The sequence below is a fragment of the Poeciliopsis prolifica genome, unplaced genomic scaffold (assembly GCF_027474105.1).
Source record: "Poeciliopsis prolifica strain line A6 unplaced genomic scaffold, Auburn_PproV2 SCAFFOLD008, whole genome shotgun sequence".
In the NCBI taxonomy this organism is placed as follows: Eukaryota; Metazoa; Chordata; class Actinopteri; order Cyprinodontiformes; family Poeciliidae; genus Poeciliopsis; species Poeciliopsis prolifica.
Genome location: NW_026562383.1, coordinates 9888268 through 9902734, shown reverse-complemented (window position 1 = coordinate 9902734; position 14467 = coordinate 9888268). Strand labels below are relative to the sequence as shown.

Below are 14467 nucleotides of genomic sequence, written 5' to 3'. Positions count from 1 at the left end.
TTTTCCCATGGTTGCTGTAATGTTTACAGTTCACTGACGTTTTTTTCTTCTATTTTTGTGGAAAATTATTCTGCTGTGAATAAATTTAGATTGTTGAGAAAAGATTATGATCATGAAGTTACTTTTAACAGCCTTCAGTTATTTAGTCATGCTAAATAACTGGCTATTTAGTTAATAATACCTAATAGAACCGGGGTAAATAAATTACACAAATGTATATATATATTTTAAAAAAACTTTTCTGTGCTAAATAAAAATAAAAAATAAAAAAAAAACAACGTTGCAAACTAATGTTCAGGAAAATAATCTGTCAATCGATCTCTGTTAATCCTTTTGAGGTTGAGATTATTCTTGTAGATTTCTGATTTTATGTTTACCAATAAATCATAATACAGAGTAATGTCTTAGCCAGGAAGTGTTAAAACCTACACATTTTTATCACACTTTCAGATACTATTTTTTGGAAAAATTAAGTCTTCTGGGTTTTTTTTTTTCCATTATTATTTTTTAGCTAAAAATACCTCCATATTTGCAATAATCTTCAAAAACATTAAGTTTCTTGTTGATGGTATTAATCATATTTACTTAGAAATGCACTGATAAAAATTTTGTGGCCAATCTTTGATTTACTTTTTTTTCTAAACTTTGACATAACTAATTTAGTGGCAGCCAGTTCTGAATAATATGCTCCATTCTGGTAGCTTGATTAAACTTTTCAAAGAATACATTTTAGTGTTTATGACTCAATTGGAATCTGTTATATATTTCTCTCTTATACGTGTAACACAAAAGGATGATGTTGCCTATTTTCAGCTGTCATGAGGCGAGAGGTGAGGTACAAAATAACCAAATAAAACCAGTTTGTTGGATTTGTTTACTTTTTTATTCAGGGTCAATTCAGAACTTCAGTAGTGCCTGTTTTATGAATATAAATGTGACATTGTGGGAAAGACCGCGTTCACTTTCACAAAGACTACGAACGTTGACATATTCAGTCATATTGAATATGCCTATATGAATGCAAATTAGAAGAGTAAACAAAATTTAATAATATAAAGATGCTTGATGGTAAATGGAGAATAAAAATAAAACTAAAAAAGAAAATTAGCAGTGCCAGACACAATTGTTTTTGAGGCTCAGCCAATATGAGATAAATTATTACAATACTGAACAGAAAGAACAAAAATTTACACCTAACAAACATTAAAAATAGTTAAATAAAAAAGTTGTACAAAATTCTATTTGCATTGTATTTCACATGTTTGCAATGCTGTATCATTCTTTTTTTATTTTTTGGAATATTGACTTTTGGGTTTTACCAGAGTACATTAACTGTGTACTAACATTTACATTGAAACCAGATGGGTGTATTTGTATTAATCATTGTCCATGAACACAGTGTAGCAACCTTACAGCATTCTTTGAAGATATTAAAGCTGTAATATGACCATTGTTGTTTTATTCCACTCTTAGTTGGTAATGCTGCCATGTTTCCCAGTCCACAGCTCTCGAAGCTCCACTTTGCATCCCAGATCTCTGAGAGCAGCTTTACCGATGTCTCCGCAGTCTCTGTGCGTTTCCACAGCCTGACATATAAGACCTTCTGCTCCCAGCTCCAGGATTTGTTGGCAGTAGCTGCGCATTCTTGCAACAAGATTTCTTATCAGCATGCATGCTTGTTTCTGTTTAATAAAAGGGAGAAAAGTTCAGACATAAAGAGCTGGCAATCTTTAAGAGCTAGTTTTAGTCATCTCCTGTTACCTGTACATTCATAGAACCCGGATGGATCTTCATGGCCTGCACAGCAGCTATGACACCTCCGTTCTCCACGATGACTTTACAGTTGTTGGGTTTTCGCAGGGCAAGAACCGAGAGGCATGCACAGGCCTGCTCACAGACCTGCCGGAGAGCATGGACACAGTCCAGCATCGTCATTTGTTTGTCTCCAAAAATGTCAACAGGTTGGGATGTGGATACTTTCACAAGGTACTGCACAAGACATTTAAAGTTTAAGCCAGAGAAGTAATATTCATGTAGAACTCACAGCAGGGTTGTTGATATGTCGGTTCATGGCAATAACAATAAGGTCAACCCCACCAGCATTAACAACTGCGTCCTTCACATCATCATTTCCTGCTATTGCCCGTATGGCACTGAGGACCTGCCGGACCAACTCCTGCAAGAGCAATAAACAATTCAAAAAAGAAGAAGAAGAAGAAGAAGAAAAGAAAACACATCTGTTAGTTTTTTCTGTGTACGCTACCGGTGATTCATAGCTGTCCGCAAGTAAAGTCATCATGAATTTTAACCCTCCCAGATCACAGATGTCTTGACAAAACTCGTTCCTGACAGCCAGTCGGGATAAAGTGGCACACAGTTCACTCAGAGCAGAAGTGTTGCTAAGATGAGCTGTGAAGCAGATACACACAAAATAAAACTTCTTACAGCAATGAAATGTACTTTATTTATAGACCAAAAACTTGATCAGATGGCCTCACCTTTTGCAGCCCCAATTAAAATCTTCAGTCCATTGTGCTCTAGAACAATACTCTTGGCGTGTTCGTGAGCGTGTCCAAAAGTAGCCCGGAGATCGTCATCAAATGTCATGACCCGAAGGGCCCAGGCTGCCTCTTTGACAAGCACAGCGCAGTCACTGTGTCGTGTTATGGCACCAGTAAGCAGCGGCAGAATTCCGCCTTTTACCAGATCCTGTCTGTTCTGCTCATGCTTTATGCAGCAGTGACGCACCACACAGATGGCAACACATGTCACAGATGAATCTGCCTGGTGCTTCTCAAGAACATCGACAAGAAACTGCCGTCCCTCTTTGTCCAACAGGTCTGGCTGTCCGTCTGTCAGCGCAGCCAGAGCAGACAGCCCAGCCAAGGTGTAATCACGCTCCTCCATGCACTTTTTGCAGTAGGAGAGAATGACTGGGTACGCGCCTTTCTGAGCAGCCAGGTACCTCTGTGCAAATCCAAGTGAGCACTGCTCAGTGAAGCATTTTATGTCTGCTGTCGCATCAGGCAGAGCGGCGGTGTTGTTTCTAATCCGGAGAGATTCCAAAGCCTGCGATCAGGACAAGACGTGAACACAGTCAAAATTACAGGTTATGTACCAAACAAATGTTTTTATCAGTTGGATCAAGACTCACCTGTAGGACCTCGTGAGTTTGCTCTTCTTGATTGTCATCAGATGATGCAGCAGGAACAACTTTCACGATGCAAGTGAGATCCACACCTGCATCAGCAAATAAACCTGTTATCCGCCATATTCCCCTCTTAAGATGATCTAAGTTCTAAAACAATTTGCAAACAGATTTCTGTTTGTATTCCATCTTTGAGTGTTTCACCTATATTTTACCTTGTCATTTTTTAAACTATGTTCAGTATTTGTTGATGTTCATTTTCAATGTTGTTGCTTTTGCTTTAGACAACTGTTGCACCTTTTCATATGTGATCTGCACATAATTAGAATTGGTATAGATTTGAATATTTTCTCGGTCTTATTGTGTTGAGCTAAAATATATACAAACAGAAGACGGAGGTTTCATTCATGTGTAACAACCAAACTGAAATTTTAAAGTATCAATTAGAGCTGCAGATTGCTGGGATATCATCGTTGAATGATTGCTGGAATTTGTCAACCCAACTTTGCCCCAGGTTTCTCCTTCATCTCCACCATCACAAGGTTCCCATCACTCTCAGTAAACTTTAACATCTCTTAAACATATATTTTAAGAAACTGGTTTTTGGCTATTCTTAATGCACCTGGCCAAAAACCCACTAACTTTCTTTTTAAAGTTAGCGCTGCAGCTTGTATTTAGATGCGCTCAATAGTTACGGTATCTTGATGCTATGCCATTCAGTAATTTAAAAACAAACAAAAAATCTTTTAAAGTAAATTCTCTGGAGTCAGTGTAAGAAATTTAATATTTTTTTTCTATGCTATTCAGAATATGGTATCCAAACAGTACTTTCCACATAGTAATACTGTGATTATGACTGTTTTTCAACATAATAATGCTCAAGTTCAAATATCAAATTTCAGAATGGATAGAGGATGGTTGGATGAATAGATGGATTCCATGAGATAGAATCACTAATTTTTCTATATTTACATAGATCTGTAAAACACTGCAGAGATCATCGTAATGTTTTTATGTCCAGTGACACAAATACAAGTACAAATAATATTTTAAATAGCCACATGTTGTTGTGGCTTTGCTTCTTGATTTCAGTGCGTATTTCTTTAGTTATTTCACCTTGAGACTCAAACTGCTCCACGGCTTCCCTCAGAGCCTCATCTGCATCCATCTCAAACTCCTCAATGTTTTCCCGGACAGCAGCATCAAATGTTTCTTGGGTGATGCGTCGCTTCGACATTTCTTCGCACTGTTACTTCCCCACCCTGAAATAAAACACGAACATGGCGGTGTTAAAAGATGACCACTCTTCAATGCTAGCCAAGCCCCACTCTGGACAACGATGAATGACGCTCGTTATTGCTAGCTAAAGGATGGCTCGTTTTATTTCTCCTTTCCACTGTGTAAGCAGCAGTAGACCTGCAGTTAAATAAAATCCTTATCGTTTAGTATAAAACTCTAATCTAAAATAGTAACCTAGAAAAACATATGTGGAAAACAGCAGTTACCTCTATGTAGTAACAGACAACCGGCTTCGCTGTGTGTACGAAAGTAGCGCAGCTGGAAACACAGTTAGCGGGCATTGGTACACAACTGGGTTTTGTGAATAGCAAAACCCGCCCAACTTTGTGCACGCAGATATTTTGTCCGTTAAAACAAAGACTGCAGACATTCGTTCCTGCTAGCGGTTATAAATAAATAAACAAATAACAGTTTTTAATGCCACTGTATGAGCCTACTTGAGCCCGGACTTAACTGTATTTAATGGGGGGTTTTCACTATTTGTCCTATCTTTGTAGGTTTGCAGAGGTAGTCAATGAAAAAGGAGGCAAATGGAACAACAGTGGAAAATTGGCACATAAACTTCACTCAGAAGTAATGTCTGAGAGAGTTTGCCAGTTGGTGCAACAAATTACTCTGCAGGTACTTCTGCACTCTTGTCCCTTTTAACATCTATGCTTAAAATAAAGCTGTTATTGGATTCATTTTGTATTTTCTATCATCTAAAACATTTTCTAAATCAAAAGCGCTACCAAAAATCCTTTCTGTCAAATCTACAGCTTTTTGGTGCACCAGGTCATATTTGTCAAACTTTCACAATTTCTGAAAATTAGGAAGGTCAATAGAGAAACATGATGTGTGCTTTCTATGAAAGACCGGCAAACGTAAGAGAGATGTACTACATGTAGCACGCTGAACATTGACAAAGAATGTTGGCTTACATTTGAAGAATAGGAAAACCTCTTCCTGTCACATGATTTGTTGGCAAATCATGTTATGATCTGTTAACATCAAAAGTGTTAACAAATTATATAGATCTGCTTGCTTTTACTCAAATCTTGGGATAATGTTTTGAGGTTCCAGATCATCCATCTGGAGTCCATTGTCATGTGCCAACTCGTCAAGGCACAAGTCCATTTAAGCAGTGAGTCATAAGCTGTAGAGATCATCAGACTGTTGTTGAAAAAAGAAAACACTTTTAGTCTATTACAGCGCATCTGGAAAGTATTCACAGTGCTTCTTTGTTTCCACATTTTATTGCTTTACAGCCTCGTTCCAAATTGTGTTTGATTAATCTTATTCCTTAAAAAGGTTATACACAAATAACCTATTGGGACAGGAAAAATTTTTTTTGCCAGTTTTGCAAATATATTAAAAATAGAAAACTATTATTCACTCGTTTGCTATGAAGTTCAAATCTGAGCTGTTTCCACTGATCATCTTTTAAATTGAATCCACCTGTGGTAAATTCAGTTGACTTGACTAGATTTGGAAAAAAGAAATGTGGAAAAAGTGAAACATTTTGAAGACTTTCTGGATGCATTGTGAATGCTCTCTGAGTTGTGACGGTTTGTAACCCAAGTTCTCATTTACTAGCTTCACATGCTGCTGGGTAGCTTGCATGAGAAGAGCATACTGAAACATTTCTTTATTTGTCTCGTATTGTTTTCAACTCTTTTGCAGGAGCTACAACATATTAACAAATATATAATATTTTTCTTCCTCGTGGCCTCTGGTGCTAAAGCACAGGCAAACAGCTCCTTTACGTTTCAATTTCTCTTGTTCATCCTAGGTGTCAGACTTAAATTAATTTGAACTCATGGATTTATCTAGATTTGGAGAACAACTCGATATAACAAATTCTCCTGTTGTTGGTGCATCTCACTGGGAATACCAAAATGTGACAATTGTAAATTTTACAAAACAGATTAATCTGATCCATGTCTGTGTACATTTCTCACAAAGGTTGTCACATTAAAGCCACAAACGTCTTGTTTTAGAGAGGGTGGAGGGAATTTGGTTTTATTCCAACATTGAGTTTCTTAAGTTCACTTTTTGTAAATTTCAAGATGAAATTATTTAGATCCACGTAATAAAGCAAGGCTTTTGTTTAGCAGTTTGGAGATATCTGTTGCAGAGGATCTAAACATATTTTCCCATCTGCTCCAGTTTTGCTTCCTCCATCTTACTTATTCTGCGAAACCACAGGGTGTGTCTGCTGATCACTACATACCTTATCCATCAAAACATGCAAACAGTTGCACAGCAATCGTAGAGCAGCAGATGGGATCATAACTGCACTTGTTGCTCTGCATGAAGGCATGAGAGAAAGTAATCACATGGCAACACCAAGATCTCAGATATGTAGAGTTCTGGTGTTTAATTTTGGGAAATCAGTAGAAAGCAGGCTGAATGCAAATACATTTAACACACTTTTTAGATGTTTATTTGAAAATAAAAACTTGAAAATGACTCTTTTTACTGGTCGAACAAATAAAATTACAATAAATCACATTGAAATGTTTGATTATGATGTGACAAAATTGTGAATATTTATTTGGGTATAAACATATTAGTATTGTTTCAAAATAATAACTTGGTCTCACATGTTATTATAATTCAGCTGAGGATATATTAACCAATTTTAGTACTTACCTGGCTATTTTTAATCCACTGCATCAATTCGTTTTGAAGATTTTACAATTAAATTGGGAATATTTCTACTATAGTCAATAAATTATGTTTTGGGGTTTGTGGCCAGTTGTAATTGCAAACCAGACTGAGCATTATATTAAAGCAGACAGATGCTAGCGTTATGTTATCAGAGACAAGGGACCGTATAATGACACTTTACCTTTTCAAAGAATTAAGATGCTCATATTTTGCAATCAAAGACATTACATGTTATGTTTTACTTGTACTCCCTACTTACACGAGTTTCAAAGAATCACGACAAAAAAGATCCCACAGAATAAATGTGCAGCGACTGCAGCATTCAGGCTTCTTGAGCATAGATCCTGCTCATTTGAATTCAACACTGGTCTTTTATATCATGACTTGTTGCATCCCAATTGGACTGACAGTGAAAATATTTGGTGGTGTGTTAAGTACTTCGGGAACAGGCAGCCCCCTGCAGTTTAGTTTCCGCCTCAGTCAGAACAGACCTACTAACAGCATGTGTGGTGTGCTCTGAGAACAAGATGCTGTCTGGGAGAATGAGACACAGGAGAGCTGATGCAATGCCACAGTCATAGCAGACTGCAGAGGGTAAAAGGAAGAGCCACTATTAGCAGTGTAAGAAGAAATGAAGATTTGAAAAAATTAGAAATAGCACCATGACATCTAAGATCCTTCCTCTTTAATCTTAAGAGTTCTGGGCCATCAAAAATTTATTTTTTGTGACTTAAAATATTAGAAGCGAAAGCTTCACATTTTCAGAAACTTTTCTTTCTGTTATACAAATAAAGTGATGCAACTACTTTCAGAATGGGACACATTCTGTCTTTAGCAGAATTATGTGCATATTTATGATAAAGCTTACATGTATAATATTAAAATGTGTTTTTAGTGAGACAATTCAGATGTGAAAAATTTAAAAACCTGACAACGAACAAAATTGCTCTAAAAATGCACCTCTTTTTATGTATTTATTTTCTGTTCTGTTAGATGTTAATGTTTTAATTGTGATTATTGTCCATTGGACTGAGCCTATTTTAGCTTTTTTTTTCTTTTAAAACTGTCATAGTTTTTATTCTAATAATTTCAGGACTTTTGTAGCCAAGTAGAACAAGGCTTTTTCTCCCCCAAACATTTGATAACTGTACTCATAATACCAATCATTGTTTTTTTGTTTGTTTGTTTGTTTGTGTTTTGTTTTTTTTTGAGTGATGACTTTGGGGGCACAAACTCCACAAGTGTTTGTGCACTTGTGGAGGAAACAGGAAAGAAATGTGGGGGTGTCAGACAATGTAGTTTCACATACCTTATATTCCCAGAAGAAGCATTTATTTGTTTTTCTTCAGACATGACTTTGAGTCAAAATGTGTCATAATTGTGTGTGTATCTTGTGGAATGTCACATCTGGAGGAGTGACATTCCACCATATTGCCTACCATATTTGTATTAAACATGAAAGTTTAGAATTACAATCTCGATTTTAAATACGTGTAAGTATTTATACATTTCGTAGTACTGTGCTTAAATATAGAAAACTAAGTGTGAGGTTTCATGGAAAACAAATTGGAGAGAGGCTGTAAAACTGATGTTATCCCAATCGTAATTTGATGTTCCACATTGTTCGAAGTGTAAATATGAACTGAAACTGCTATTAATCAGAAAAATATTGATGTATTTTGAACCAGTTTAATTTTGCAATGCACAGTTGCTCTCCATTGTTCTATGTTACATCATTTTTACCTGGGCTGAAGAAACATGTAATGATTTCTCTGGTCATTAAAGGTCTCTGTTACTTATTGTAGCCATACATATTTGTCTTATTTCGTACACAATGAATGATTCTTTGTTTTCTTGGTTTTCTTCAACTCAGTGGAAAAGCCTTTGTCTCTGTTCCTGTTTTTCTCATCTCTTCCAGAAGGTGGCAGTATAATTCTGCATTCATGTGTATTAGGTGGTTTTCATCACATAAGAAACACTTGCACTTTGTGAGTATTGTTGATTAAAGTTTCAATATTATGTAAAATTACTGCCCAGATGTTACACTTCTTTTGCCAGAGTTGAAAATTAAATGTTTTGTTTTATTCTGTACAGTCTGTTGCACACATTTCAGAGGATAAAGTAGCCTACCAGGGTAGGCGTTTTGCACGGGTTGAAATGTAACGCAGATACTTTTATTTCATTAGAATAAATAGAGAATATATAAAATGTTTTTCTCACAGTAATGTTAAATGATTTTGCAGCTGTTTAAGAATTAATAAAAAAAAAAATCTGTAGCACGTAAAATGTGAAGTAGTGTGGTAAATTATAAGCTTATGCACAAATCACGTGTCTATGTTGTTTGAAAGACCAAAGAAATGGTTAATAATTTTATTTTGCTGGTTCTTTGCTCTGTCTTTCAGTTTGCCATAAAAGACTTAAGTTCCAGAAAGCAAAGTTTGTGGAGCAAAGAAAACGTTTTTGAAAGGTTCAGCAATCAAACGTATCGTTGACATGCAAGAGAGTAAGAACCTGGTATACTGTACCTTGAACCTTTTACCTCGTTTGTCGCATTACAGCCACAAATTTTATTGTATTTTATTGAGTTTTACTTGACAGGCCAACACAAAGTTGATTATAATTGTGATGTGAAAGAAAAATGACACATGGCTGTCAATACTGTCTGAAAAGTGGGGTGTGTATTTCTACTCAGTCATTTTCCTGATACGCATACATAAAATTCAAGGCAAAACCTCCTGGCTGAACTCACAACATAAATAACAAATTCACCTGTGTGTAATTTATTCTGCATGCATATATATCTTCTGTGTGAAGGCCTCAGAGGTTCATTAGAGAATGTTAGGTGGTCAATTGTTGCAAAGATGAACAGCATTGTCTACACGGCAAAACCGAAAGAAAAACCTTCTGGAAACTTGAGACTAGATGGAAACTAACCTTACAAAAAACAGCAACCATAAAAATTTAGCAGAATTACATGGGTGTGATTCAGATGCAAGCACAATGATGTGTGTCAAAGTCTAGACCAAATATACAATTGACAATTTGCAGTAATAGGACTTGAAAATGGCTTTTGTTTTTCCACAGACACTTTAAATGGAGTCTACATTGCACAGAAGTAGGGGCAAGTGTTTGAGTATCTAGAGGAATAAATCTGGAAGAGACACAGGACAAATAACCATCCATGCACACACCTAATTAACCTATTAGGATTTATTTGAGAGAAGCAACCAAATTACCCAGATGAAACATTGCAATCCCATGCAGAAAGACTTCAGGCTGAGCGTCAAATCCAGGAATGGTGCTACCAGTGGCATCATCATGCTGGTCCTGTAACAAACGATGTTGAACAAATCCAGTGATTTGGGGAAATCTAAACAACTAATCCATAACATGTTTGGATGTGAATTTTAGAGAAGACTATGGCCATTGCCTTTTTGAAGCAAACATCATCATCAAAAAGCCTTTTGTTTCATGTGGAAGGAGGTGGAAGCCATTTATCTCAGAGGTCATATGAGGCCATCTGGAGTCATTTCATCGAATGAGTTGCACAGGAATGAGCTCCACAAGATGTAGGAATGTGGTGTAAATGTCACAACATATTTGAAACCAGATGTTTTCAATTTGAAGACAGAACAATGCCAGCTTATTGAACATAATATATGACCCCCTTGGTGAAATGCAATATTGTAAAGTTGTTTTGAAAATCTGCTATCCCTCCGGAGTCTGACTGGCTGGACGTGAGCATAACAAAGGAAGACAACGTGCTGAGGATAGGAAGGTTTTATTTTATTTTTCCCAAACACAGAAGAAAAACATTAACAATCCTGCAAGAATATCAAGTAATTTATTCCATTGTAATACATCTGCATAAGTTGATTGTTAGAAGAGAGAAGACCTTGGAAACACACAAACACACTGTTAGCTTGTCTGTTAAAGAGCTCATGAGGAAACAGCAATGCTTCCAGCACATTTCTGCTTGCCTATGGTTTCAACTATATTTGCAATGAATAATAAATGATCAAGATTTGTCTTTTCACAACAAAACACAAAGATGTACTTTGAATTCCTTTCACATGTGTCATTAATTCATCCATTACAACAGGGGGCCAGGATTTTGCCAGTTTTTCCAAAGGTTCTGGATAAGACGGCAAATAAACTCATTAGATACTTAGAAGTTCATAATTATTTGCATCATTTGTCTGGACTCTGTCTTGGTCACTTCAGGACATTCACTGAATGGTTCTGAAGCTGATCCTTTGAGATCCAGTGATGAGCCATGCCTGGTTTCCTCCTGCCATTCATACCGAAGGGTTCAATATTTGTTTCTCATAGTCTGAGAGTCCTTGCTTTGTCCTTTGGCAAACTCCTGATGGGTGACAATTTTGTCTGAGGTATTCTACCATATAGGCCTGTTTGATGGATGTTCTTCTAGAAGGTTCTCCTGAAATGGTGTGTCAATTTTCTCTGTCAAGCCAAGTTGAAGTTGTTGAATTTACCAACAGTGGACTCCATTTAAGGCACAGAAACAGCTCAATTTTGAGCTCAGTGGCAAAGATGTGAATACTTACTTAATTATGATTTCTTGCTGCAAAAATTTCAAAAATCTTTATCCACATTTTCGCAGTGGAATATTCACTGCAAATTTTTTGAGGAAAGAGATTCACTTATTGCAATTTCGAATAAAGCTGTAAAATTATAAAATGCGGAAAAAGTGAAACGCTGTGAGTAGTTTGCGGCTGCACAGTGCATAATTTACCATATTTATATTCTACTGGTGACAACATAGAGCCAGTACTGGCGTTGTAATTGTTTCCATGCAGGTGTTTAGTTAAAACTAAACAAGTTAAGTTAACGTTAACTCCAAGAAAGTTAACGTGCAATTCTCTTGCTGCAGAACTAAAACTGAACTCTGACTAGTTTCAGTTTATTTTACAGATGAAGAAGTTTATTGAGCAGAACCAGCTAACATATGTGTTGGCCAATTTTCTCTCTTTGATGCTGTTGTTATAGGTCATTATTGTTTCCATGCGCTTCAATCAGATTCACATTTGTATTTGTTTTGTATTTGAACTTTAGCATCATGTTGTTTTATGTAACCAAGGGCCCAGCTGGGGTCAGAGCTGGGGTCAGAGCTGGGGTCAGAGCTGGGGTCAGACAGAATAAATCAGTTTTAAACGTTACATGTTAAAGTGCAATAAATGTATTAATCCGCTATGCAAATAAATCAATTAAATTCAGAGAGTGAAAAATTATGTAAGCATTCAATTTCTGATTAATCCTTTTTTTTTCTATTGTTACAATGCAACTATATGCAACTAGTCTGAATCAAATAAGCAAATTTAAGTCGACCAACTTAAATATGTGTTCCTTTTGGCTTTATTTTAATTAGGTCAAGTGTAAAAATGAACTAGAAAGATCAACATATCTATTTTTCATAAACTGGTCTGATTTCACTTAACATCCTTCTTTCTGCGCTTTTATACGTCTTCGTTCCCCCGATGCAGACGGCAGACTTCCGCCCGCAGACAGGAGACAGGCTGCGACCGCTCCGAGAAGAGAAAAAGTTTCTGGACGCCCCAAGTGTCTCGGACGCAGTCGCTGAAAGAAGCCATTTCCTGCCAAATAGTGAGCCAATATAATCGTGACTGCAGCAGCTACTTCCTGCATTGTTACAGCGCTTAATGAGGATTAAGTTGAAGCTGTCATGGTGCTGCGCGCGGAGGGCAAGAGACGGAGGATCTGCGTGGAGGCTGGATGATCTCATTAGGGTTCGATACCTGCACAGGACCAGCTCACTGTGTTCTCTTAACAAATGCAGATGTGCTGTGTTAAATACATGTGCCCATTTATATCTGGGTCTTATATTTCGGAAGAATTAAAGTCTTATGAATAGATAGATAGATAGATAGATAGATAGATAGATAGATAGATAGACAGACAGACAGACAGACAGACAGACAGACAGACAGATAGACAGATAGACAGATAGATAGATAGATAGAATATTATTAAAATCTATCTATCTATCTGTCACCTTTTAGTTTCGGTTTTACTGGGGTATGAATAGCATGACATAAGTCAGTTTCATTTCTGCTCTTAACCCTATTAAACATAAGAAAGACAATAGAACATGTCATTTGAGTAAGAGAGATGTGATGCAACCTTTGTAAGCCAGGAAATGACTTCAAAAAAATTTGGACCCACCTGAACTTGTCCACAAGACCACTTTTCTTTGTTTTTGTGGGATATGAATAGTCTTTCACACAACATGAGAGGTATGGACTGACAGTCTCAGAACGGTCCATTTTGGCTTTTTGACAAGAAAATGTGATGTAAAAACGACAAATGTGTGACTGGTTGGCTAGAGAATTTGTGCCACAAACACAATGAAACAACTACATGCCACTCACATATGCACCATTTCTTGCCACAAACACACATTTGACAGGCAATGCAGAAGTGTGTAAAGACAGAACAGACTGGATATTATTGGACTTCAGCTCAGGGTAGTTTTCTCAGCTTCCTTGACCATAAGAGAAATATGCTGCTTGCGATTTTGTTAAAAAATAATTAAAGATTTAAATGAGCTGTGCTTACTGAATAGACAAACTTTGTTTTCCAGGGTTGTTTAAACATACAACTCTGCCTGTAACCTTTTAAATGTTTAAAGGAATTATAACCCAGCACATGGAATAAACTTTATTGCAAACTGCTAATTGTTGTCAGCTATTGCTCTTTTTTCATTTAGACAACAAATCGCCTTGTTATGCAAGAGTTGGATCACTCACCCATAAGAAAATGAGCCAGACACCAAATTTCTTATCATATGTGGATTTTATTTCTTTCGTGCTCTGAACAAAGCCATTCTGGTGGGTAAATATTGACTTATTGCACAATAAAATTCTGATCATTTAAATCTGCACTGAAAGCACTCAGTGAACAACAACATGTGAAACTGATCTAAAGAACGTGTTTTATGGACATTCTCACCCCTCAGAGAACAGGTTTCGCAGCATTGTCACTATATCTTAGGGTAGCCCCACGTTGAGTCCCTGAGTTTACTCCAAACCTCACCAAACAGTGACAATTCAATTATTTTAATTCTCCCTGAGTCATAAAAAACTGCCAAAATCTCTGAAAGAAACATATAAAAAAGCATGTATATGACAATAATCTAGAAAGATGTACCTTATCTTGTAATTAATGTTACCAGACTGATTTTGTTTTTTTTGTGGAGCTCATGCTGGCCGGTAGTTTTTGTGTGTCTCTGGACTCACGTGAACAAATGTTACCAGCTTAGAGTATTTTCTAACCAATAATATTACGGTTATACTAAAAGAAGAACTTTGCTGCAGCATTGATTGCTTT

The 14467-nt window shown here is 36.6% G+C and overlaps 1 protein-coding gene across 2 annotated transcripts; it reads right to left on the bottom strand.

Moving 5' to 3' along the window:
* Nucleotides 1-867: 867 nt before the first annotated feature.
* armc6 (armadillo repeat containing 6) lies at nt 868-4761 on the bottom strand. 2 transcript variants are annotated; one of them, XM_055032486.1, is made up of 8 exons: nt 4654-4761; nt 4265-4410; nt 3155-3240; nt 2499-3069; nt 2264-2409; nt 2045-2176; nt 1762-1899; nt 868-1682 (listed from the first exon to the last, which is right to left on the bottom strand). In XM_055032486.1, the coding sequence occupies exons 2-8, from the start codon at nt 4383-4385 to the stop codon at nt 1470-1472; spliced, it is 1407 nt and encodes a 468-aa protein (XP_054888461.1). In that variant the 5' UTR covers nt 4386-4410; nt 4654-4761; the 3' UTR covers nt 868-1469. The 2 variants fall into 2 exon arrangements, with proteins under 2 accessions (XP_054888461.1, XP_054888460.1); XM_055032485.1 differs by having other exon boundaries at nt 2045-2409.
* Nucleotides 4762-14467: the final 9706 nt, after the last annotated feature.

What these genes read in the sequence shown, in the direction of transcription:
- armc6 (XM_055032485.1), bottom strand. Translation starts at nt 4,385, where the DNA reads ATGTCGAAGCGACGCATCACCCAAGAAACATTTGATGCTGCTGTCCGG. An exon ending in GACATATCAACAACCCTGCT is followed by an intron (nt 1,900 to 2,044) that starts GTGAGTTCTACA and finishes GCTCTCCGGCAG; the next exon opens with GTCTGTGAGCAGGCCTGTGC. An exon ending in CGGGTTCTATGAATGTACAG is followed by an intron (nt 1,683 to 1,761) that starts GTAACAGGAGAT and finishes TTTATTAAACAG; the next exon opens with AAACAAGCATGCATGCTGAT.